Here is a 22,523-nt window from a genome sequence, read left to right as displayed (position 1 = left end):
TTCCATCAACCTGCGGCAAACTTGAAGTTCCTTTGCCGATGTGGCTAGGTAGATCAAAAAGCTTGTCTTAGTCAAATCTAGAATAGCTACGTGGATTGGAGGCGCTACAATGGAGTTAATTCAAAACACCCTCAGTCCATTTCTAGTTGACTTTGGGATGTAGTGCATTTTTGCAAGAGTAAATTTATATTTTTCATATTTTGTGGAATCACAGAAGCTTAGGATTTTACCAGACCCCTTCATTTTACAGATGCTGTGAAAGGAAAGATTAGAGAAGGGACATTAGGCACTTGCTTAAGGTTACATAGTTCAGGGAAAAACCAAAATTAGAACTGAGGTCTTCTGATGCCAAAGTTAGAACTCTACAGGAGCCACAGTAAGGACTGCATTTTACATTGTGACTCACTGTGTGTCCAAGAGCACACCTACAATTATGAGCTGGTGTTTTCTGTTCTTTTCTGTTTAATTACTTCCTCTTAAAAAGTGCTGGTCATGACCCACTCAATTGGCTTCACAACCCGTTAAAAGATTTCAGCTCAGCTCAGTTTTTGATAAACACTGTGTTAGGTGACAGTATTACTCATATGCTGTCATAACCATACACCAAATGGAAAGGAACGCTTTGTTACAACAGTGTGAGCAAACATTTCCCTTTGAAAGATTACATTTCTGTGCCACTTTTCATAGGTGAGTAGAAAGAATTTGTGGCTCTTTATTTGGTTTTCTTGGGCAAAAAAATTTTAAATGTGCATAAAGGGAGTCATGAACCTGTCAGATATTTTCCAACCATGTTCAAAACTCACTTTCTGCATGAATTCTTTCCAGTCTAAACTTACTGAGCTCTGATCTCCTCAACACGGATACACGTTTTTGCAATATATTTCATCACTAATCCTAAACCTCATCCTTATCCCCTCCCTTCTAGGAAAATTGGGGGGGGGAGGGGGATTCCCGTTGTTGCCTGAAGGACTTTTGCCCTCATATTCCTGAGTCTAGGAGTGGGGACAGAGGCTCATATGCATGGTGTAGAATGATATGTCATCCATACAGATCAAAATTCTGTATATCTGAGTGCTAAACATAGGAAAGCAACAAAAAAATGTCAAAACCAAGCTGGTCCAGAATGGGACCCAGACTTTTAAAAAATATACATAATTAGATTTCCAGTGCAATTTTAGAAACTTTTCAGCCTCTGGACAGCACTGCCCCAGCTGGGTTCAGCCTCCCGCTAGCTCTCCACCGCAAATGTCCTTCAGAGCTATAGGCTTCCAGCAAGGATACCTTTGAAATTCATTTTGTTTTCTCAACTACTGGGGCTGCAGGAGGTCATGGCTAGGAGCAAGGAGCAGAAGGGAGAAGCACAAGAAGCAAAAGCCTTTAAAAATCTTTGTACCGAGGACTCAGGCTGCAGATTGAAGAATCACAGCCTGAGACGGTGGGTGGAATCTCAGAAGACCTTAAAAAATGGCCCTCAGGCCTGATCTGTTTCCTTTCCCCGCTTCCACTGTTCTTTACTTGCGTGGTTTCAGTTTCCTCCTTTTCCAAGAGGCAGCAGCAGAAAGAAGGGAGCCAGGAAGACAGAGGCCAAATGCTCTTCTCAATGGCTGCCCCAGCCGTGCTGCTATAACTGAGCTGATGGGAAAGTGGCTCCTAATTAAATCACTTCATAAAAAAGAGAGCATTTTCCATCTGAACGCACTCCGCAGTTCTCATGTTGGGTAATTTGTTGTTCTAATAAGCCAGAGAGGTTGAATTCCAAGGTTGCAGCCGCTAACAGTCCACAGAAACAGGGACCATGTTTTGGCAATGCCCTTGCCCTGTGGAGGGTACCAAGGAAAACCGACAAATGGCTGTTCCTTATAATAAGTCTGCTCACTGGAGACCTGGGGACTGAGATTTGTGTTTCCCAGTTTGTAAGTTTGGGATCATTCAGTGCCACCAAGACAAAACCAAAACTGAAACCAGGAAAAGCTCCTTTGCCTTTTGTTAACTGAAAAATAAGCAGAGGAGGGCTTCCCTTTTGCAGATCTTGCTGTGATGGGGAAGGAGGGTGCTCCTTCCATCATATGTGGACAGAAGCATGGAAGTTCTTCATCTTCATTCAGCCCCATGGTTTTAGGACAGTTGGAGAGGCAATGCCACCCAATTTGAGACTGTGGCCTCTGAAGTTAGACCAAGTGTCAGTTCTAGCTATACCACTTCCCAGCTGAGTGACCTTGGAAAAGCTGGGACAGTATGTCTAAGTCTCATTTTTCCCACCTGTCAAAAGTCAAGGGGCACCTGGGTGGCTCAGTCGGTTGAGCGTCCGACTTCAGCTTAGGTCATGATGTCACAGCTCATGGGTTCAGGCCCCATGGCCAGCTATGTGCTGACCATGTTCAGAGCCTGGAGCCTGCTTTGGATTCTGTGTCTCCCTCTCTCTCTGCCCCTCCCTCACTCACATTCTGTCTCTCTCTGTCTCTCAAAAATGAATAAACATTAAAAAAAATTTAAATATAAAAAGACAATAACAATACCTACCTCCTCGGGTGCTGGTGAAGAGTAAAGAAGATCGAATGTGTAGAGTGCGTAGTGTCTGGCAACAGAAAACACTCATGAAACAGGGGAGCGAGAGCAAGAGAGAGGGAGAGAGAGAGAGAGAGAGAGAGAGAGAAAGAAAGAGAGAGAGAGTTTTCTACTTTGCAGAAGAGGAGATGGAGAATTAGAGAGTTTAAGTAGCCTGACCAAGGTCATAACCCCAGTTAGTGGTGAGGTCAGGACTCTGTTTGACCCTAAATCCAGACAGCACGCTTTCATTGTTTGTACAGATGGAAACAGGCATTTAAATGCATATAATTTTATTGGCTGTGGACTGAGCAGAACCATTTCTGATATACTTGTCTAGAGCAGGCCAATCAGAGTATATAGATTATATTCCCTAAGGTATATCTTGGCAAAAATAATGCCAATTCCCTTTGGTTCTTGGGCTGATCTTGCTCTAGGATCCCATTGCTCAGGGTATCTGAGTCCATCTCTCTTTGAATTCTGGAACATTTGGTCTCTTGGGTTCTCTGTAGCCAGACTCTGCTGCTTTAGCATCTAGATAGATTCTTCTCTTATTTCCTGAGACCCAAAAGAAAATTGGTGGTCCTGGCTCCCTGCCTTCTGACCTCCACTTTTCTCTCAAGTTTCCATTTTAGTTCAATTTCAGTGGAAAATTCCACTGCAGGCTTCTATGGATGAATGCAGCCTTGTTAATTACATTGAATCTACAGAGATCAATTTTTATAACTCTAACAGGGTTAGTCCCTGAGTTCCTGTGATTGTTAGATCATCATGGCCCCATTCCTCTGGGTACAGGGGTCCCTCAGGGAGGCTAATTGACGGAGGCTAGTCATCTGTCACGAGTCATTTCTGTCATGCTGGAAAATAGAAATTTATGGCTTTGATCAATATCTTTCCTCAGGGCTCAGCATCTCCTGGCTCCATTCTCTTGTTGGCACTCTGAAGTGGCAACATTTCCCCCCTTTTTATTAGAATAAATTCTTTCTTGCCACAGTTTCTCTGAGGGCCTTGACTGCAAAAGAAATCAGAAACTATACCACAGTTGGGGCTGTATTTAGTTCTCTTTCTCTCTCATTCTGATTTCCTTGCTCTCTTCTTCCCTCCTTCTCCCTTCCTCCTTCTTTCCCTCTTATCTTTTTTCTCCCTTCACTTCCCTTGCTCTCTTACCTTCTCCCTCCCTCCTCCTAGCCTTCCTCCTCCTGTCAACCCTCCTCCTATCCTCTCCCTCTCAGTTGAATTCCCCTTTTTCAGTTGAATTCTTCTCAATTAAATGCATGTTGATTAGATACCCACTTGATTGGGCTGAGTAACTGAGGACCCAGAAATGAGATGGTCTCTGCCCTCAAGGAATGGACAGCTCACAACCTAGTAGAAACTTCCCATATTGCCTTCTTTTTTCCAGTTTATATTGAAGACTGAAAAATCTAGATATTTGGGGTTAGTAAAGATTCTCTTACGAAAAGTCAAAAACACTGCGAGGATTATGTGTGAATTAACCTTTCACACATTAGTATAAAATTGCTTTCTCGCTCGTACCTTAAGCAGCTTTTGCGCAGCTGTCCTATAAGAATAAAGATTCTGGTTGGAAAAGTAGAAGTAGGGAATTTTGGATCATAAAACAATTTTAGAGATTGGCAGCCTCAGGAAAGCACTTTGAACAGCATAAGGATACTGTTCATTAAGATATTCTTTTCACCCAAGTCTTGTTAAGTATCTTTGTGACCTATAGTTATAGTCAAGGCCAAATCAGATAATTTGGAGAGATTATAATTTTTATTTCTTCAGCTGTAAAAATCTTTGACCCTACTCTCGGCAACATTAGTGGGACTTGTTTATTGGATAGCTTCTCTTGCTAGACTGTAAGCTCCATGAGATCAGGACATTACTTGTCTTGTCCCTAACTGCCCTCACTGCCCAAAACGGTGCCTCGTCTACATATAGTAAGTGCTCAGTACATACTTGAATGAATAAATGAATGAATGAATGAATGAAGGAAGGAATGAATGAATGAGTGGAGTGACAATAGGATACAAATGCTATAGGGGTACAAAGGAGGAGAAAATTACATTAGGTTGAAAGATTTGGCTTAGAAAGAGCTTCATGGAAGTTTCAATGAAGAGTTAGTGGACTATTTGCCTGGAGCTCAAGGACAACTGGGGAGGAAAATAACTTTGCTGAGAACCAACAGGGGACATAACCAGCTGGAACAATAACATTTTGTAAGAATGAATACTCTTAACAATTAACCTCCCTTGAATAAAATGGAAAGTACAATCAGATGTGTGCATGTGTGGGTTGGTAGGATGATTTTATCTACCTTCTGACCAGTCTGGGAATTGTCAGGAAAATGGAGGTAGCTTCAGGCCAAGAAAGGATTGCTGGGGGCACTGCCTGGTAGGTCACGGTTATGCTCCACAGGACTCCATTGGTCACTGGAATTCTCACAGAATTTGACAGGTACTGTCTTTCTGAAGGGTTGTTGTTCCTCCAATCCGGGAACCGTCCCTAAATCTGTTCTATGGGGTCATGCCTACCCAGAGTGAGGGACAGGGTGACTACGCAGTTCTTCTTCCAGGAAAAGTCTTCCCAGCCCAGGGTGTCATGGGTGTGGGTGGGGAGGATCCAGCCCCAAGGCAGGGAGGAGACCAAATGTCCTTTAGTTGAGCCCATTCAGCCTGAGAGTCAAGGATTATCGAGGGCAAGTGGCTGCATAATGATGACCTATTTTTCGGCTCCCTGTGTGGCAGCACGTGTGGTTAATGCAGCAGCCCTTCCTCTCTTGCTGTGTGTCACCATCCCCTCCTCCCACCTCAACCTAGAGATCCTTCCTTCCTTCCCGGTGTCCTTTTTTTCTTTGTCTCGGAAATAACGAGATGTCATGAGTCTGCCATACATCACCCTATCAGTAGCAAGTGGTGACTTCTGATTAGTGAGATACTCTGAGAGCAGCAGGAGGGACCATGGCAACACTGGCTGTTCTGCTTGGCAGCTCGGTCGTCCCTCAGAGACCAGCATTCTGTCTGTGTCAACAAGAATTTGTCTGGGGATTATTCATGTAGCTGGACATAATGAATTCAGCTGTTTGCTAGAGCAGCAAATGGGTTTTTTGCCAGTGATATTAGGATCAAGCTGAGTAATAGGATGTGTCCATACCAGAGTAATGTCCATTTATTAGCTTCTGTGGGAGCACACGCATTAAGGAAATCACATTTTGCATGGCTGTGTAGCGGAGGGAGCTGCTTGTTAAAAATTTCCACTCAAGCAACCCCGAGCTAAGGATTTGTATTCCAAAGAGCTGGACCTATTTCACCAAAAGTATTTACTTGAGAAGTAGAAAAATCCCACAAGCACAATGAGCACAAATGACTCTGCCTTATATAAAATCTCTACGGGCAAGTTAACCTTAGTCGAGGGGAAAAGCGGTAGGTCTGCAGAGAGGGCAACCCAGGGCAAATGACTGACACATGCCGTCTTTCAACGTAACGTTGATTGGCTTTTTTTTCAATGGCGACTTAGGATTGACTTTAATTGCATGTAAGGTTACACTGGGAGCAAGAATAATCTTCTAAGTCACTGGGAGAAGTAGCTGCCTGCTTGATTGCAGGGACTGGGGGAAGGTTCTATTAGTTCTCCTCGGGCATCTCTTATATGCTTCATTGATGACTAAAATCCCACCATTTCAAGGCTCATTCCTTGGCTTGAGATTTGCCTTTGCCCAGTGAAAGATATCACTAGGAAATATTACACATTAGGCCTCAGAATTATACAGTGCCAACCTGCGCAATTGTATATGGTGGCCCTTGAAACATTGCAGGAATGATTTGAATCAGGAACGATCTGAAACTCTTTCTTGTGAATGAGTTCTGATGGAAGGGAGGGTGAAAAACTGGAAGACTCTGGGAGGACATGGTGGAGAGGAAAGATGTTATAGGCAAGGCAGAGAGGGGATAACTAGTGGTTCCAGAAAAGTTAAGAAAAAGTAGATTTGAAGACAAATTTTGCCTATTTCATGCTCTTGCAAAGTAAAATTTAATAAGCAGAAGTCCCAATCCCTGTCATTAGGGAGCTTACAAGTCTAGGATACTTTGTAAGGTATAGCTCATGCAGCCTAGATATCAGGTCTCCACAAAGCCAATGTGATAGGCTTCAAAGTATCTTCATGGTATATTTTTCTCCAGCGTGGGAAAGAAAAAGGGGAAATGAAGGGAGGGTTCTCAGGTGAGACAAACCCATCTCTTCTTTCCCAACACGGGGGTCCAGAGGCAGTCCTAAAGGAAGGGATGTTGAGATTCCCTGTTCCTCCACGTGCCCATCAAGCCATGCCTACCACAGGAGGGAGCCCCCCTTGGCAGCAACTGGGCATGTGTAGCAGTCAGTTTTGTGTGATCTCATGAAATTATCCAAATTCCCTAGAAGACAATAAGGCAGCTCCTTCAGCTCAGACCACCAGGTCAGAAAACATGGGGGTCTACTGCCAGGCAAGCACTTCTCTCAGCCCTGGTTCGCCTTCCATCACTTCCCAGATGCTCCTTCCCATCACAGATGTCCCTCAGAGGGCTGAGGGACCTCTGTCAACTTCTCATACCTCTTTTCTCCTCAAGACTAAGTTCTGAGTCAGTCAGTAGCTCATCAGACACACTCTCCTTTGTCATCCTCAAAGACAAACCCAGAGGCTTCTTTGGTTTTTTAACCAGTTGTCACCAGGAAGAAACAGCCAGGATGCAAAGATGTTACAAACATGGGGTGAACACCAAGGTCCCAGAATTTTACTCAGTTCTCCTGGTCACTGTCCCACACCCCAGCCCCCAGCTTATACTCCCTGTTACTGTTCAGTCCTTGGCCCTCTCTTCTTAGATCATCACACGATCCCACTTCATCGGCCATCTTTAACTGGAACCTTCCATGTCTCCATCTCTGGAAGCAGCTCTTGCTGAGGGTGAAACCTCCATATCCAACTACACACTCAACAGTCTCACTTCGGTGCTCTCCATCCAGGACCCACTGCACACGTCCAAAACAGAATCCATTTAGGACTTGCCCCAGAGTCTTGTATTGGCTTCAGCAGCCACCCAGTAGCTTACACCCCAAACCTTGGAACCTTTCCAGACAGCTTCTTCTCCCTTATCCTCATGCTCCCTTATCTACCAGCAAAATCTTCTACCTTCTTACCATCTCTGTTCCTGACCCCTCTTCTTCTCTGCCATTGCTCTGCATTCCCACCCCACTTTAGGCCCTCAGGATCTTTCTCTGCATTGCTCCAGTAGTAAGAGCTGTCCTTTTTTCCCTCCCCCCAGTGTTACCACAGAATGGTTCCCAGGAGGCAGATATGATGTTATCCTCCTGCTCAAAATCCTCAGCATACAAGGGCACCTGCCCAACTCAGTCAGAAGACTGTGCAGCTCTTGATTGGCCATCTTTAACTGGGTACTTTGTAAGGTATAGCTCATGCAGCCTAGACATCAATTTAAGCCCCACATTGGGTATAGAGATTAGTTACACAAACAAACTTTAAAAAATGAAATAAAATCCTCGTCATACACTCTAAGCTTCTTAGGACAGCCTGTGAGGTAGCCCACAAAGTGTCTCAGCTTAACACTCCAACTTTATCTCTGGTGAAAACCCCTCCTTGCCTCATCCCACTTCCCCCCTTGGCATGTTCTAGGCCAACCACACTTCTTTATGCTTCCATTTCTTATTCATGGTGTGCCCTCTGCCATTCATTGACCCTAATGTTCCTGAGTCACTTTTTAAATTTCTAAAAGAAATTTTTTTAATGTTTATTTATTTTTGAGAGAGAGAGAGAGAGAGAGAGAGAGAGTATGTGATCACGAGTGGGGCAGGGGCAGAGAGAGTGAGAGGGAGACACAAACTGAAACAGGCTCCAGGCTCTGAGCTGTCAGCACAGAGCCTGGTGTGGGGCTCGAACTCTGACCAGCGAGATCATGACCTGAGCTGAAGTCGGATGCTTAACTAACTAAGCCACAGGTGCGCTGTGAGTACCTTTTTTTACAAGAGGGCCTCCCTCCCTAGCTGGTTGGTCTGAAGTTAGGGTAGAACAATAACTGTGATATAGCTGGCCAGTAACTCAGGACAATTCAACTATCTTCTCAATCTAAGGTCCATTATGGTGGCTTGACATAATGAAGGCGGACTGACTCTGTATTTCTAGTATAAATGGAAATATAGGGTTTTTTTCATGTTTATTTTTAAGAGAGAGACAGAGACAGAGACAGAGCGTGAGTTGGGGAGGGGCAGAGAGAGAAGGAGACACAGAATCTGAAGCAGGTTCCGGGCTCCAAGCTGTCAGCACAGAGACCGATGTGGGGCTCGAACTCCTGAACCCCGAGATCATGACCTGAACCGAAGTCGGACGCTCAACCGACTGAGCCACCCAGATGCCCCGGAAATTCACTTTAACTTAACTAAAATAAAGGGCTGAAGTAGACAAGGAAGCAATCTCTGGAGTCAGAATGTTTGGGTTCTAACGCTCATCGCTTAACCCTTAGTTTCCTCATCTTTAAAAGGGGAAAAGTAATATACTTATCTCAGAAGGTTGTTGTGAGAGGAAAGAAATCAATACAAGTAAAGATCTTCTGTCTAAGAACAGTGTCTGGCAGAGAGTCAGTGCTTGCTAAGTATTAGCTGTTGATGTTGTTACGAGTAGTAGTAGCAAGAATATTTCTAGAATTCCATTTTCCTTATCGAATCGTCAGAAGAACTGTACCCCCATAGGGGAAGATTGCGTGACTCAGCAGTGGCGTTTGCATTCCGATCGGTGGCGGAAACTGACAGGTACACGGTGTAAATGAAAACACACAGCCCGTTCCTTCTCACCCCACCCTGCTGTATATTTGATAAAGGGAATTCATGGCCCGGTAAACCCGGTGCTGGGTAAAAGTACTTCCCGCCTCTGTTTAGGCTCGCGCCTCCAGAGCCTTCCACGCTCAGTCAGAATCCGGGGTAATCACTCCGTGCCTTCCATCTCTGTGGGCCACGGCTTCTCACGTGCTTCCACCTCCGTGCTCTCACCTGCTTCTCACAGTGACCCATCCCCACCCACAGACAGACTCTGTCACGCGCCTCTGGAAAGGCTTTAGTTGCTGCCATTTGGGTGGACACTCACGAGGCAGCTTTTTAAAACGGAAAATAATTGCTTTGGTGATTTTGCGTCAACGCAACTGGAGGGAGAGACCAGGGGCAGAGAGGCTTCACTCAAATCACTGGCAGGGAAAATACCTGGGAGTTTGGCCTGGCTTTGTAAGAAGCGCCATATTTTTCATCTGAACAGAAAGAATCTCAAAAAGTGAAAAAAGGAAGGGAGGAAACTAACGAGACATCTCTTTCCTCACGGATAATGTGGGCTGCTCGCCAAGCTGTCTGCGGTGGCTATAGCACCTTTTACACTCCAGTGACGACCAAATGCCTGGGAGATAAGGCAACAATTATGAGACCTGAGAAGACATGAATGAAAGCCCAGTAGCAGCCAAATAACACTGCCATCTATTAACAAATTATTGTAGGCTGAGGCAGTCTTTAATGAGATTTTAACAAAAGAAATCTAGTCGTGTTCCTCTGGGGCAAAGAGATTTTATTATGATGTGAATGATTAAGCGGGCAAAGGGCCCTCCCTCCGAGCTTCAATAAAGAGGAAATGTGTGAGCCCTGTGTCCTAGCTCCCCAAGGGGTCTGACTCCCATTCAAGATGAAAAGCTCTTGGAGAAAAGGACTCACACAACAAACTGTTCCACAGGAAGTTGCAGCTTGGTACCCGGCCTGGTGAGCCAACCGAGTCTCCTTAGGAAAATTGTTCTAGGCCCTTGTGTTGTGATTCCAATACTTCATTGTGCCTTTGGTTATCCTAAAGGGCATCACGACATTCTCCAGAGATTCTTAAGCCGGACGGAATAGAGCATTAATTTGGAGGAACAATGGGACCGGCTGGAGTTGAGACCTTGTAAAACAGCTGGGGTTTCGGAAAAGCAGGCAGTGTGAGCCTGATGGTTCAAGAGAGGAAAGAGACAAGAGCCTGCACAGAGCAGGTCAGAGGAAAAATTGCAGTTCTGGGAAGTCAGTGCGTGGTCTGGATGCGCTGGACTGCTTGCATGGAGCGGATTTTCTTTTTTTCCTCCCGCTTTCATTTATCCGCTCAGTGCAAACTTACAGGCTATCCGTCGCATCTGAGAGAGGTGTAACAGATCCTGAAGGAGACCGAGGGACAAATGGAGTGATGTAATGAGGCCTGGACTATTAAATAGCGTAATTCCTTAGGAAAGGGCCACTGGCACATAGAAGGATGGTGAAGGAAGGGTTAGCGGGTGGTCCTCCTCTCACAAAGATTCTTTGCTGACGGAACCTTGGTCAGGCTTCTGGGCCTTCTCCGTAGGCCCATCTGTACCCTTCCTTGTAACATTCAGTTTTAGCAAGAACTCTGCTAAGTCAATTTAGCAAGAACCCCTGACCTTTGATATCTGATCTGGATCCTCAGCCTCCACCATTGCCCAGGTGATGTCTGATCACCCACCGGTTTCTTCCTAACAGGTCGTTTAGCCAGAATCCCCCAGCTCCTGGTTTTTCTGTGTGTAGCTTTCTATCCACCCAGCCCGACCCTGCTCCTAAACGCCCACTTGCCAATGCTATATTTGGAATTGAGTCCGGTTCTGCGCTGAGGTCTCCTTTGCCTCTTCGTAACAATCCTGAGTAAACTCTGTTTGGACCACTTTAACTCTGGTTCTTTTCGACGCCTCCCGGATGATGAGTCAGGGGCACCGATCTCTCGGCACCTGGGCCACGCTGTAAGACTGTCACCTTTTGTGGCAGAATGACAACCAGAATGGCCATGGACTATGTTGGTTATACTCCCATTGGGACCCATGGCAGACATTGGCTGTTAAAATATTTAGCGTCTGATAATATATGATGAATGAGTGAGAGGTATAGTAGCACTTCCCTTAATGGCTCACACTGTAGGAAGGAAATTTAATAGAATTGAGGATGAACTTACAATGACATGGAAGATAAATCTCAGGAACATACATCTTTGGGACAGATAGGTCATTTTGTTAGACTACAGCGCGGTTATTGCTATTAGCTAACATTTATTAAGCGTTTACTAAGTGCCAGGTGCTTTTTAAAGTGTTTTATACATGTTAACTCAGTGTTTCTGTATTGGTGTCTGTGATGATGAGTCAGTATGTTTTTTTTAATTTCCTATCTGTCATGGGCAAATGCTTTTGTAAATTTTCAATAAAAAGTAATTACTAGAAAAGTTAAGTTTTTTTTAAAAATGCAAAATTCAAGGTCAGGTGTGTTTTGATTGGTTTTTTATTATTAGATTTAACAGATTTAAAATTACTCCAGCAAATAGCTATAAATGCTTATTCTTAATCGCTGTACTCGTCTCCCCTATGGACCAGTAACAAATCTTCAGACTGGCAACCCATTCACAGACCATATATTGGCAAGTCGTATTACCTCATTTAGCCCTCGTAAAAATCCTGTGATGCAGTTAATGCCTTGCTTCTACAAATAAAGAAACTGAGGCACAAAGCATTTATGTTACTAATGAGGCCAAATTAGATCCGTTAGCAGTCAATTAATTAGCTTTGCAAACAGAAACATCTCTCTTTTTGGACCATAGAAGTATATAGCCCATCTAGTCCTGGTAAAATCATGAGTAGCTTAAGAAAAGCAAGCCTTAATGAGAAAGTATCGTGTTTTATAATCTAGGCCTCTGTTGGGAAAACTGTTACAGAAATGGACCAAACATCTTAAGAGTGTCATCTTTGTTATACTGAGCAATATGGTGACGTATTTAAGAGAGGGCTTAGGAGCGAGGCTGTCTGCATTTGTTCCCTGGCTTGGCTGTCTACATGCTGTGTAAACTTATTAGTTCTAGCTAAAAGGATGGTTAGGAGGAAGAACTGTGCTAATAAATATAAAGCACTTAGAAGAATGCTTAGTACCTAGTAAGGGCATATAAATGTTAGTTATTATTTTTGCATTTGAAAAACAATCCACTAAAAAAATCTCTAAATGTCTCCATCTACAATGGCCTGACTTCTGACTGAATGAGTCAGTCCTCGCTGCCTTAACCTAAAACTGCTGGTAGAGCCCGGGGCCCCTGGGTGGCTCAGTTGGTTAAGAGTCCAGTTCTTGGTTTCAGCTCGGGTCACGATCTCATGGTTCGTGAGATCGAGCCCTGCATCGGGCTCTGCGCTGACAGTATGAATCCTGCTTGGGATTCTGTCTCTCCCTCTCTCTCTCTGCCCCTACCCAGCTCTCTCTCTCTCTCTCTCTCTCTCTCTCTCTCTCTAAATAAATAAATAAATAAATAGATAGATAAACTTTAAAGCTACCGGTAGAACCCAGCAATGCTGCAGTGCCACTGCCAAACCTAAAGCACAGAGCAGAGTTTCTCTACTGTGGCACCACTGACGTTTGCTGGGAGCTGTTATGTGTGCTGTAGGGCAGCAGCATTCCTGGCCTCTACCCACGAGATGCCTGTATCACCTCCTTCCAGTTCTGACAACCAAAAATGTCTTCCGTCATCCCAAGTATCCCCTGGGAGGAAGAATGCCCCCATTTGAGAAGCACTGTTATAGAGGGGAAAGAATATAAATAATATTTGCTTGTATTTTTATCGTTTTTCAGTTTAAAAGGTTTAAAATATTTTTAACTCAATTGTGAAAAAGCAAAAGAGAGAAAGGATGAAAACATTAGAAAAGGAAAAGAGAAGAAAAGGAAGGAAGGAAGGAAGGAAGGAAGAAAGGAAGGAAGGAAGGAAGGGAAAACATAGAACACAAGAAAAGAGGAAAGGGTAAGAGTAGAAAATGAGGGGATAGCTGGACCGGTGTGTGTTTGTGCGATCTCCTGCTAGTGCATCTACACCTACATGTCCTGCCAGCCCCTCTAACTCAACATATTCAAATATGAACTCAGGTTTCCCTCCAGACCTTTGCTAGTCTACTTTCTGTTACTGATCTCGCCATCCACCCAATCACTCCAGCATAAAATGTGTGTCCCCTTGAAAGGACGCCTCCTACCAACCCTCCCCCTTCTCCAACACTGAATTAGTTATCAGGTTTGCTGATTCTGTCAGGGTCAAAGAGTCACCCTGTGACTCACCAAAGAGTCACATATTCATTCACCCGAGGTGAGAACCGAATCAGCCACCACTCTGATTTCATAGATGAGGAAACTGAAGCCCATGGAGGTCAGGGGCATGACCTTAGACAGATTATTCTGAGTCTAGTTTCCTTGATTGTAAAATGGGGATAATACCACAGGCCTTAAAGGGCTATGAGCTGGCACAGAGCTGACTCTTGTCTCATGTCTCAGTTATGGGACTGGAACCCAGCGCTCTTCCTCCTTCACCACACTGCCTCCTGGGTCTTGGCCCTGTCCCTCAGCTGCACCCAGTGTTCTTTCCCATTCAACCCCACCATCCTGGCCCTCTTGCTACTGCCCCATTCATGGCCAGCGTTCAGTACTGCCCACCTAGTGTGCTGTGAGAGCTTCCTCTTTGAACTTGCTGGCTCCGGGCTTTCCCTAGGCCAATCATTGAACAGCTCAGTGTCGAATTCCTATCCTAAAACAGCCCTTGACACAGGCCTCAAGTCACTTTTGTGTTTTAAATCTTTCATTGTTCCCCACCACAGAATCTAAACTTCTTGGCCTACCATTAAATGTCACCCTCTCTCCCTCCTCCCCACTATCAGGCCCCCTGGCCTATCTTCCTAATCTTCATTCTGCATTTTGCTTCTTATCCCTTATCAAACTAAAACGCAATTTCATATATACACCCTGTGCTTTCCCACCTCTGGCCTTTGCTCCTGCTAGTCACCTTCCTGGGATTCCCTTCCTAAATCCACACATATCTTATTTCAACCCATCCTTCAAGACCTATTTCATCTGACTTCCTTCATGAAGTCAAAGCTCATCTTCCTGGTTAACATGTATTCAATCTCCCTCTACTCTAAAGTCCCACAACACTATATTTACATCTATGTATGGCATTTATATCTTTCCACCTTGCATCATAAATATCTATATATTTACTTTATTCCCCCCCCCCCCACTAAACTGGAGGCTCCTTAAAGACCCCATATGTACAGATTGATTTATCTTTGTACCTTCCATGGGGCCTACTACAATGAATATTTACCTGGTATATATACGCCACATAAATGATATTAACTGTCTATTTATTTATTCCTTATAGAACCCCTATTTATTTATCAAACTAAATTTGACAGTGGTTAAAAAAAAAGAAATGTACCATACCATGGCAGCAAGAAAGAGAGTCCCTATGCCAACAGAGATTCATAAAAGGGGCGTGTATAAGTCAGGAGTTTTTGTGGTATGAACAGCCTCACGTGTGTGTGGGCCTGGGCATGTGTGTGTGCGTGGTAGGGTTTTGAAATCATACAGGACCAGTTTCCAATCCTAGCTCTGATGCTTGATAGCTGTGTGACCTTGGACAAGTTATTTTGCATGTCTAACTTCATTTCCTCATTTGTAAAAATAGAGATAAAACATACTTTCTAATGTTAGTATGTGGAACATTTATTCATTTCATCAACAAGTATTTTCTGGAGTTTCACTATGTGTCAGGTTCCTGGTAGAAACAAAATAATATCCATACCATATTCACCAGAAGGCCTGGCACACGCTAAATACATTTAGTATTTAGCATTAAAGCAATTAGGGGAATATTAGAGCAGCGACATTCTTGCACATGCGTGTGCATATGGATAGAGAAAGCTCCAGGGGCACCTGGGTGGGTCAGTCGGTTAAGTGTCCAACTTCAGCTCAGGTCATGATCTCACAGTCCGTGAGTTCGAGCCCCGCGTTGGGCTCTGTGCTGACAGCTCAGAGCCTGGAGCCTGCTTCAGATTCTGTGTCTCCCTCTCTCTCTCCCCCTCCCCTGCTCATGCTCTATCTCTCTCTGTCTCAAAAATAAATAAACACATTAAAAAAAAAAAAAAAAAGAGAAAGCTCCAGGTCCCAACTAAGAGTCTTTGTTTTAAAATCTGGACAGAGGGTGTACAATTTCATTCTTTAGCCAGGATGGTTTCTTCCCCAGTTAGCTTGAATATGTTTTTTCCCCTTTATTCTAGTATCCATCTTACAAATTATAATAATATTAATTCTAGTATTCTTAATATCCATACCTAGAGAAAAATCAAGAGCCCTTAGTAATGCCATTTGTCGAGTGCCTAGTATTTGCTATCACTCTTGAAACAACTGTCAAAGGAAGATGGCTGATCTGCATTTTATGAGTGAAGAGACAGACGTAAAGAGGGTGGAAGCTTCCAAGGGGCGCACAGCCTGTGAATAGTGGGGTCCTCCTCCAAATACCACATTTTCTTCCTGCTCAGGGTTCTGCTGGTGAGGTTTCCTAAGTACTAGGCCAAGGTGAGGAACGGTGATCTGCCCTACCGCAGAAGTTCTATCATTGGTCCTTCTGGGTTCAGAGTTCTCCGAAATATTGAGACAATGTTGGTTTCAAATTCCATCTGAAGAGAAAACAGCCTTTTTGTTGTTGTTGTTGGAGGGAGAATTCTATTACTCTCTGTACGTTCTCACCTATTCCTAGAGGAGGTGACGTCCACCAACTGTCTGAGTCTTTACTCTCTACTGGTTCATCCCTGGAGAGGAAAAAATGATTAATTCCTGCCTTTTCATAGGGAGAAGCCTTATTAGCTTCAAGCTTCAAACAGGAATAGGCCCAGCAGGTCACCTGGCATAGGCTTCCACATCTGTCTCCCTTCTGGGTAGAGCAGAGCTCATTGCACCTCCCCTGTCTATGCAGCGCAGAGAACTGGGTTTACCCTCTCATGATGATGTGTGTGATCGACAGTGCTCAACCTCAGGGCAGTTTGCTTAGTGGGCGCCCTTCATACCCAAGCCCCCACCTCACCCCTGGGAGGGCCTATCCCAGAGCCCAGACACCAGTGTGGAAGTGAGAGGCCCCCACTTTGACATCAGCTCTTAGCAGCTTTCTCTGTTCTGAGTTGTACATAGATCCCTGTAATGTGAAGATTATTGGGTCCTTGCCAAGCCACTAATAAAGCTGATATTCTTGTTCCCTTTTGTCTAGTGGTTCTTACGTGTATTATCTAACAGTCAGAATCCAGAGGGAGAAAGAGGGTCATTTTAGGGGCAGAACTACTGGCTCCATTACTAGGTCAGGGACTTTCTGCATAGCTTTCTGCTTCTTTGTTCTATATCAAAACTAACCTTATTTTCACAGGTCAGCTAACCTTCAGTGATTTTAAGCCACACATGCAAATACTATCTAACAATCTACAGAAGATGGCCTGTCACTGGAAACCCTATTCATTTTACAGTTGACAAAGAGTAGGAGGCTGGAGACTCTTTTTGTAATTTCTGTTTAAGGACCCAGAATTTAAAACTAAAAACTGCTTATTCTAATTTTGTCAGAAATAGTTCATACACATTAACCAAGTTAATTCTGACAAAAGTTAGTCTAGGAAACCTAGTCAGCTTTGCTTATATTTCTGTTAACCATCTTAAAAATGAGGTTTTAGCCCCACTCCCATCACCAAAGTCCTGCGACTTGGACAAAGCCTTCTTCTGGGCCTCACTTTCCTCATCTGAATAGTGGGTGTTTTGATCCGGACCATTTCTGACACCCTTCCTGCTCCCAAATTCTATTTATATTCAGAAGTTATTATTTGGGCCTGGATTGCCTTCAGGGTGTGTTGTTGGTTCTGAGAGGTTTTGGGAGATGAGTGAATCTAGAGGGAAAATCTAATAAATACAAAGGGAGAAACTTGCCAGATGCAAAGTGGGAGTTTATTCCAGGCATATTAAATTATCATGAAACACATCCATCTACATTTATTAAGAACAGGAAACTCAGCTCTGCTTGCCTAAAGCCCTCATTTCCAAAGCATTAGCAAATTATTCATTTCCTTCATAAGTTCGTTAGTCCTTGGGGTGTTTAACATCAGGAGTTTGACCATATTATCACTTATCCTCATAACATGTGATAAAGATGATACTAAATATTTTACACGAATGAAAGTGGATATGGCTTATGGATCCTCATTAATTTATTTTGCTTTCAGCATAATAGCTTAATACTTTACCACAGACCTTTTTCACTCAAAAGAGAACAGATATGTCTCAGATTTGCAGTATTTTCAGATAAATACTACTGACCACATAACAACGAAAACATTATCCTTTTATGCAAATGTGCCAAAAATTACTGAAATGAGAAAGAGTTTCGCTTTCTCAACCACTCAAGAAAAAACCCAAGATCTTAAGGCGGGCCCTGTCACTATTCAGCTGTAAACTCTGTATTAATCTTCCATTGCTACATGATATATGACCAAAAGCAACCACTGAAAGCAACAATCCAATTATTAGCTCATACTTCTGTAGGTCAGAGTGTGTGTGAGCTTTACGTTTTGTTTCTGTTTGTCTGTTTTGTTATTTTTACCCGGTAAGGCCAAAATCAAGGGTTGACCATTTGGCTTTTGTCTGGGGGACTGGGGAAGAATCTGCTTCTAAGCTTATGCAGGTTGTTGGCAGAATTTGGTTCTTGTGGTTGCAGGACTGAGGTCCAATATCCTTGCTGGCTATTGGTGAGGGGAAGTTCTCAGTTCCTTCATGCTGTCCACATCCTTGACACAGGGACCTTTCCTTCTTCAAGCCAGCAAAGATGTGTCAGAAGTCCTCTTTAGCTTTGAATCTCTGATTTCCTCTTTTGCAGCTAATTAGAGAAAACTCAGCGGTTAAAGGGTTCATCTGTTGGGTCAGACCACCTGGATAACCTTCATATTTCAAGGTCAGCTGACTTGAGATTTTAGTTACATCTACAAAATTCTTCGTCAGCACCACTTAGATCACTGTTGGAGTGAATAACCAGGAGGTGAGAATATTAAGGAGCCATTTTTAGAATTTTGTCTGCCACGTATTCTAACACAAGTAAGCAGTTACCTAATATCTATAGGCCTCAGGTTTTTTAGAATCCTACTCTGATAGCTTTGATGACTAGACCTACCAAGGACTTATACTTATTATAACTTTACAGCACCAGCCAATTCAAAACAAAACAAAACAAACTACAAACAAAAACACTCTCAGACTGGGTCTATAAGATGTACAAACATACGAATGGAAAAGAATCGGATTTCATTATTATTAGTTTAGCTCACTGCCATTTCCCCAGCCCTTACGGCAGCATCGGGCACAAAGTAGGTGTTCATTAAATATAGTGTTTGCTAAATGAATGGATATACAGCACTAATCAGAGCCCTGTAGTTAAGTCTTTATCAGATGCTTACTGCACACAGTACATTTGTGCTAAACTCAGTGAAGACTACAAAGACTCATAAAGCTCCATCCCCTCCTGTGATGATTAATTTTATGTGTCAGCCTAGCCAGGCTTTGGTGCCTAGTTGTTCAGTCAAGCACTGGTCTGAAATGTTGCTGAAAGTGAAAGTATTTTTTAGATGTGATTGACATTTAAGTCAGGAGAAACTGAAAAAAGCAGATTACTCTCTATAATGTGGGTGGGTTTCATCTAACCAGTTGAAGGCCTTAAGAGAACAGACTGAAGTCGCCTAAGGAAAAGAAAGTTCTATTTCCAGGCTGCCTTCGGACTCAAGCCTACAACCTAGAGAGAGAGAGAGAGACCACAGCATCAACTCTTCTATGGGTTTCCAGCCTGCCAGATTGCCCTCAGAGTTTAGATTTGCCAGCCCCCCAAATTGCACAAGCTAATTCTTTAAAATAAATCTCTTTCTTGGGGTGTCTGGGTGGCTCAGTCGGTTAGGCGACCGACTTCGGCTCAGGTCATGATCTTGCAGTTTGTGAGTTTGAGCCCCGTGTAGGGCTCTGTGCTGACAGCTCAGAGCCTGGAGTCTACTTCAGATTCTGTGTCTCCCCCTCTCTCTACCCCTCCCCTGCTCATGCTGTGTGTCTCTTTGTCTCTCAATAATAAATAAACGTTAGAAAAAAATTAAAAAAATAAATCTCTTTCCATATATGTCTATATCTATATCTATATCTATATCTATATCTATATCTATATCTACACACACAAATCCTACTGGTTCTGTTTCTCTAGAGAACCATGACTAATAACATGACCCTTAAGAGGACAGAATAACATTGGGAAGATTGAAATGTGTACAAAGGAAAACAATGAGTAACAGGTGATCACACATAAATGAAGAGGAATAAACTGCCTTGGATTTCATGAGAATGGGTGGTCAAAGGAGGCTTTATGAGCAAAGTGGGATTTAATCTGGAGCTCTCAGAATAGATGAAAACAGGTAGAAAACAGAAAGGAGGGTGTTGCACATAAGGAGGCCTGGGGAGGTGGGCAGAGAGTGTTATGTTGTGTTTACAAGGAGGAGAACGGCCCAGCTAGAGAATCCTAAAGGGTAGGGGGAATACTGTTATACAGGGTAGGCTCTGAGCAACACTAGGCATAGAACAAAGGCAAGAAAGAACTTTAAAAATCTTCTTTTATTATTATTTTTTTAAAGTTTCTTTCTTTATTTTGAGAGAAAGCATGTGTGTGCAGGGAAGGGGCAGAGAGAGAGGAAGAGAGAGAATCCCAAGCAGGCTTTGTACTGGGAGCCCCATGCAGGGCGCAATCTCATGATCTGTGAAAGCATGACCTGAGCTGCAATCAAGAGTCGGATACTGAACTGACTAAGCCACCCAGGCGCCCCAAAGATCCTCCTTTTAAACAAACAGCATTAAGTGCCTGTGGCAGGCCTGAATGCATATCATCTTGTCCAAGCCTCACATCTTGCAGCAAGGAAACTGAGACCCAGGCTGATTGTCCTTAGGTCCCACAGGAAATTAGTGGCAGAGCCTGGAGGAGAATTTAGTCTCCCTGTGCCTTGGCCAGTGTCTGGCTGTCGCATCTTTCTGCTTCCCACTTCCGCAAACCCAACTCTGACCGTCCCCGCGTTGGTTGCTGCGTCCCAACCACACTGGCTCTCAGGCTCTCCAGCTTCACTCCCACCTCAGAGCCACTGCACCTGTTCCCTCTGCCCAGAAGGGCCTTCTCTCGGGTTTGCACAGGCTGGAGCTTCTTGTCTCAGATGTTGGCTCAGCCGTTGTCTTCTCAGAGGGGCCTCCCCTGACCACCAGCTCAAACAATGCCTCCTCCAGACCTGTCCTATTACCCTGATTTACTTTCTCCAAGGCACATACCAGTGTGCAGAATTATAATTTTTTTTCTTTTTTGGCTTCTCCGTTGTTGTCTCCCCAACTGGAATGTAGGTGCTGTGAGAGCAGGATTCAATCACTCCCGGGATTTGTTCACTCTTCATATCCGGCACCTTGAACAGTGAATTGTGCCTACTGGGTACTCTACAAACAGGAACTGGATGAATAAACGTGGACTTCAGGACTCGCTATGTCCTTGCTGAGTCCTCGAAAGCAGAAGAGATCAAGAAAAACAAAGAGGCAATTCACAAGGTATAGTGGAGATGCTTAGAGCCGTCCGTCACGCCTGGTCCCAGGGACTTGCCTTTTGTCTTCTCTCACTTCCTCTCCAGAGCAGATGCCTCTCAACTTCTCAGCTGCACCTGCTGAGGCAACAGTCTCGCTGGCTACAGAGCCCTCGTAGCACTGACGTCAGCAGCTCACTCGAATTCCCCACTGCATCGGTTTCAACTGCTCTCCCAAAGACGAAACCTCACGGCCCTCTCCCCAGGTCTCCCTCTTACCTGAGAAATTGTGGGCCCTCTAAAATGAACTCTCTCCTGGCCTTGCTTCAGTTTGCTGCCCTTGATCACCAACTGGTTTTTGGTTTTCTATGAAGAGAGTTGTATTGGAACCTAGGTATGCTCGTTATTACAAGTACAACTGCTCTCCCACTGCCAAGAGCAGAGCTGAGAGGTTTTGACACACGGTACGACCTGCAAAGCCTAGAGTATTTACTGTATGTTGACAGAGAAGGTTTGTAAAAAAAAAAAAAAAAATTTGCAGGAAACTGCAGAACAAGTTTACGAAGCTCTGAAGATTAACCAACTACACAGTTCGATTTGAGGAAGTTTTTACTGCATGTAGCACCAACTCCTCATTTTTCCCTTTCTGCCTTAAACAAACGTGTTCTCTTTCCACTCAGAGATTTCCTCCTTCACGTGTTTTCCTCACCCCTTCCTAAGTGACCTATCCCTGCTCCCCACACCCTCACAGTGCTGTCCAAGGATCCTCATCAAGCCACATTTCACGTGGTTTTCTTGCTCCAACACCTTCACTGGCTCCTCAAACTCAAATTCCTGAGTATGGCATTCAAGGCCCTCCTGGTAAGCAAAGTCGGTTTACTTCTTCAATCTTATTTCTTGTACCTCTTAAGCATACACTGGTGTCAAGGCATATAGGATATAAGTCATCGCCTGCCACTTTAATACAGTGAAGCTGTGAGCCTGCAGCTCTGACAGAAAGATATTTACCCACGGGGTGGAGGTGGGGGTGGGGGGGTCTGGTGTAAGGCATTCTGGAGGAGCAAAGTCCGCCACACCGGTTTTATTGTTTCCCGTGACCAGCTAAGCCACTCTGCAGGGAGTCTGAAACTGTTGACATCTTCCTCTAAATTCTTCTTAGCAGTCCAGCTGTTTCAGTGTGGGGGTGGGACTACATTACTGAGTGTGCAAAGCCTTTCGAATCAGGGAATGTGGATTTCAGAACTGTCAATTATTTTATATCAGCCAAAGCCCCCTCTCCCCTCTACGAGCCTGGACGCTGATTGAGTGGGACAGTTGCACAAAGGGATAAATTCATTCAACAAACATTCAGCAAATGCTTAAGTACCTAAACGTATGCTACTGAGAGAAGCAGAACGTGCCACTTTGGTATATTGATTATATTGAGCTAGAGGCTCTTAAAAAAAAAAACACAACAGACACAGGAAGAGAACTCTGACCTCCCTTTTTCCTTCTAAAAGCAGGAAACCAAACCCTTACGTGGAAGACACCTTC

At 44.0% G+C, this 22,523-nt stretch overlaps 1 protein-coding gene across 1 annotated transcript in view; it reads left to right on the top strand.

The window, feature by feature from the left end:
* Window positions 1-21,035, top strand: part of UTP25 (UTP25 small subunit processome component) — a 64,856-nt gene extending 43,821 nt beyond the window's left edge. The window contains exon 12 of the mRNA XM_049634217.1: window positions 20,821-21,035. Coding sequence (XP_049490174.1) covers window positions 20,821-20,884 — 64 coding nt within the window. The 3' untranslated portion in view covers window positions 20,885-21,035. The remainder of the gene's footprint in view (window positions 1-20,820) is intronic.
* The last annotated feature ends 1,488 nt before the right edge of the window (window positions 21,036-22,523 follow it).

This window comes from Panthera uncia, chromosome F1 (assembly GCF_023721935.1).
Source record: "Panthera uncia isolate 11264 chromosome F1, Puncia_PCG_1.0, whole genome shotgun sequence".
Classification (NCBI taxonomy): Eukaryota; Metazoa; Chordata; class Mammalia; order Carnivora; family Felidae; genus Panthera; species Panthera uncia.
Note: the sequence above shows the minus strand (reverse complement) of the source record. Positions and strands in the feature narration are given on the sequence as shown.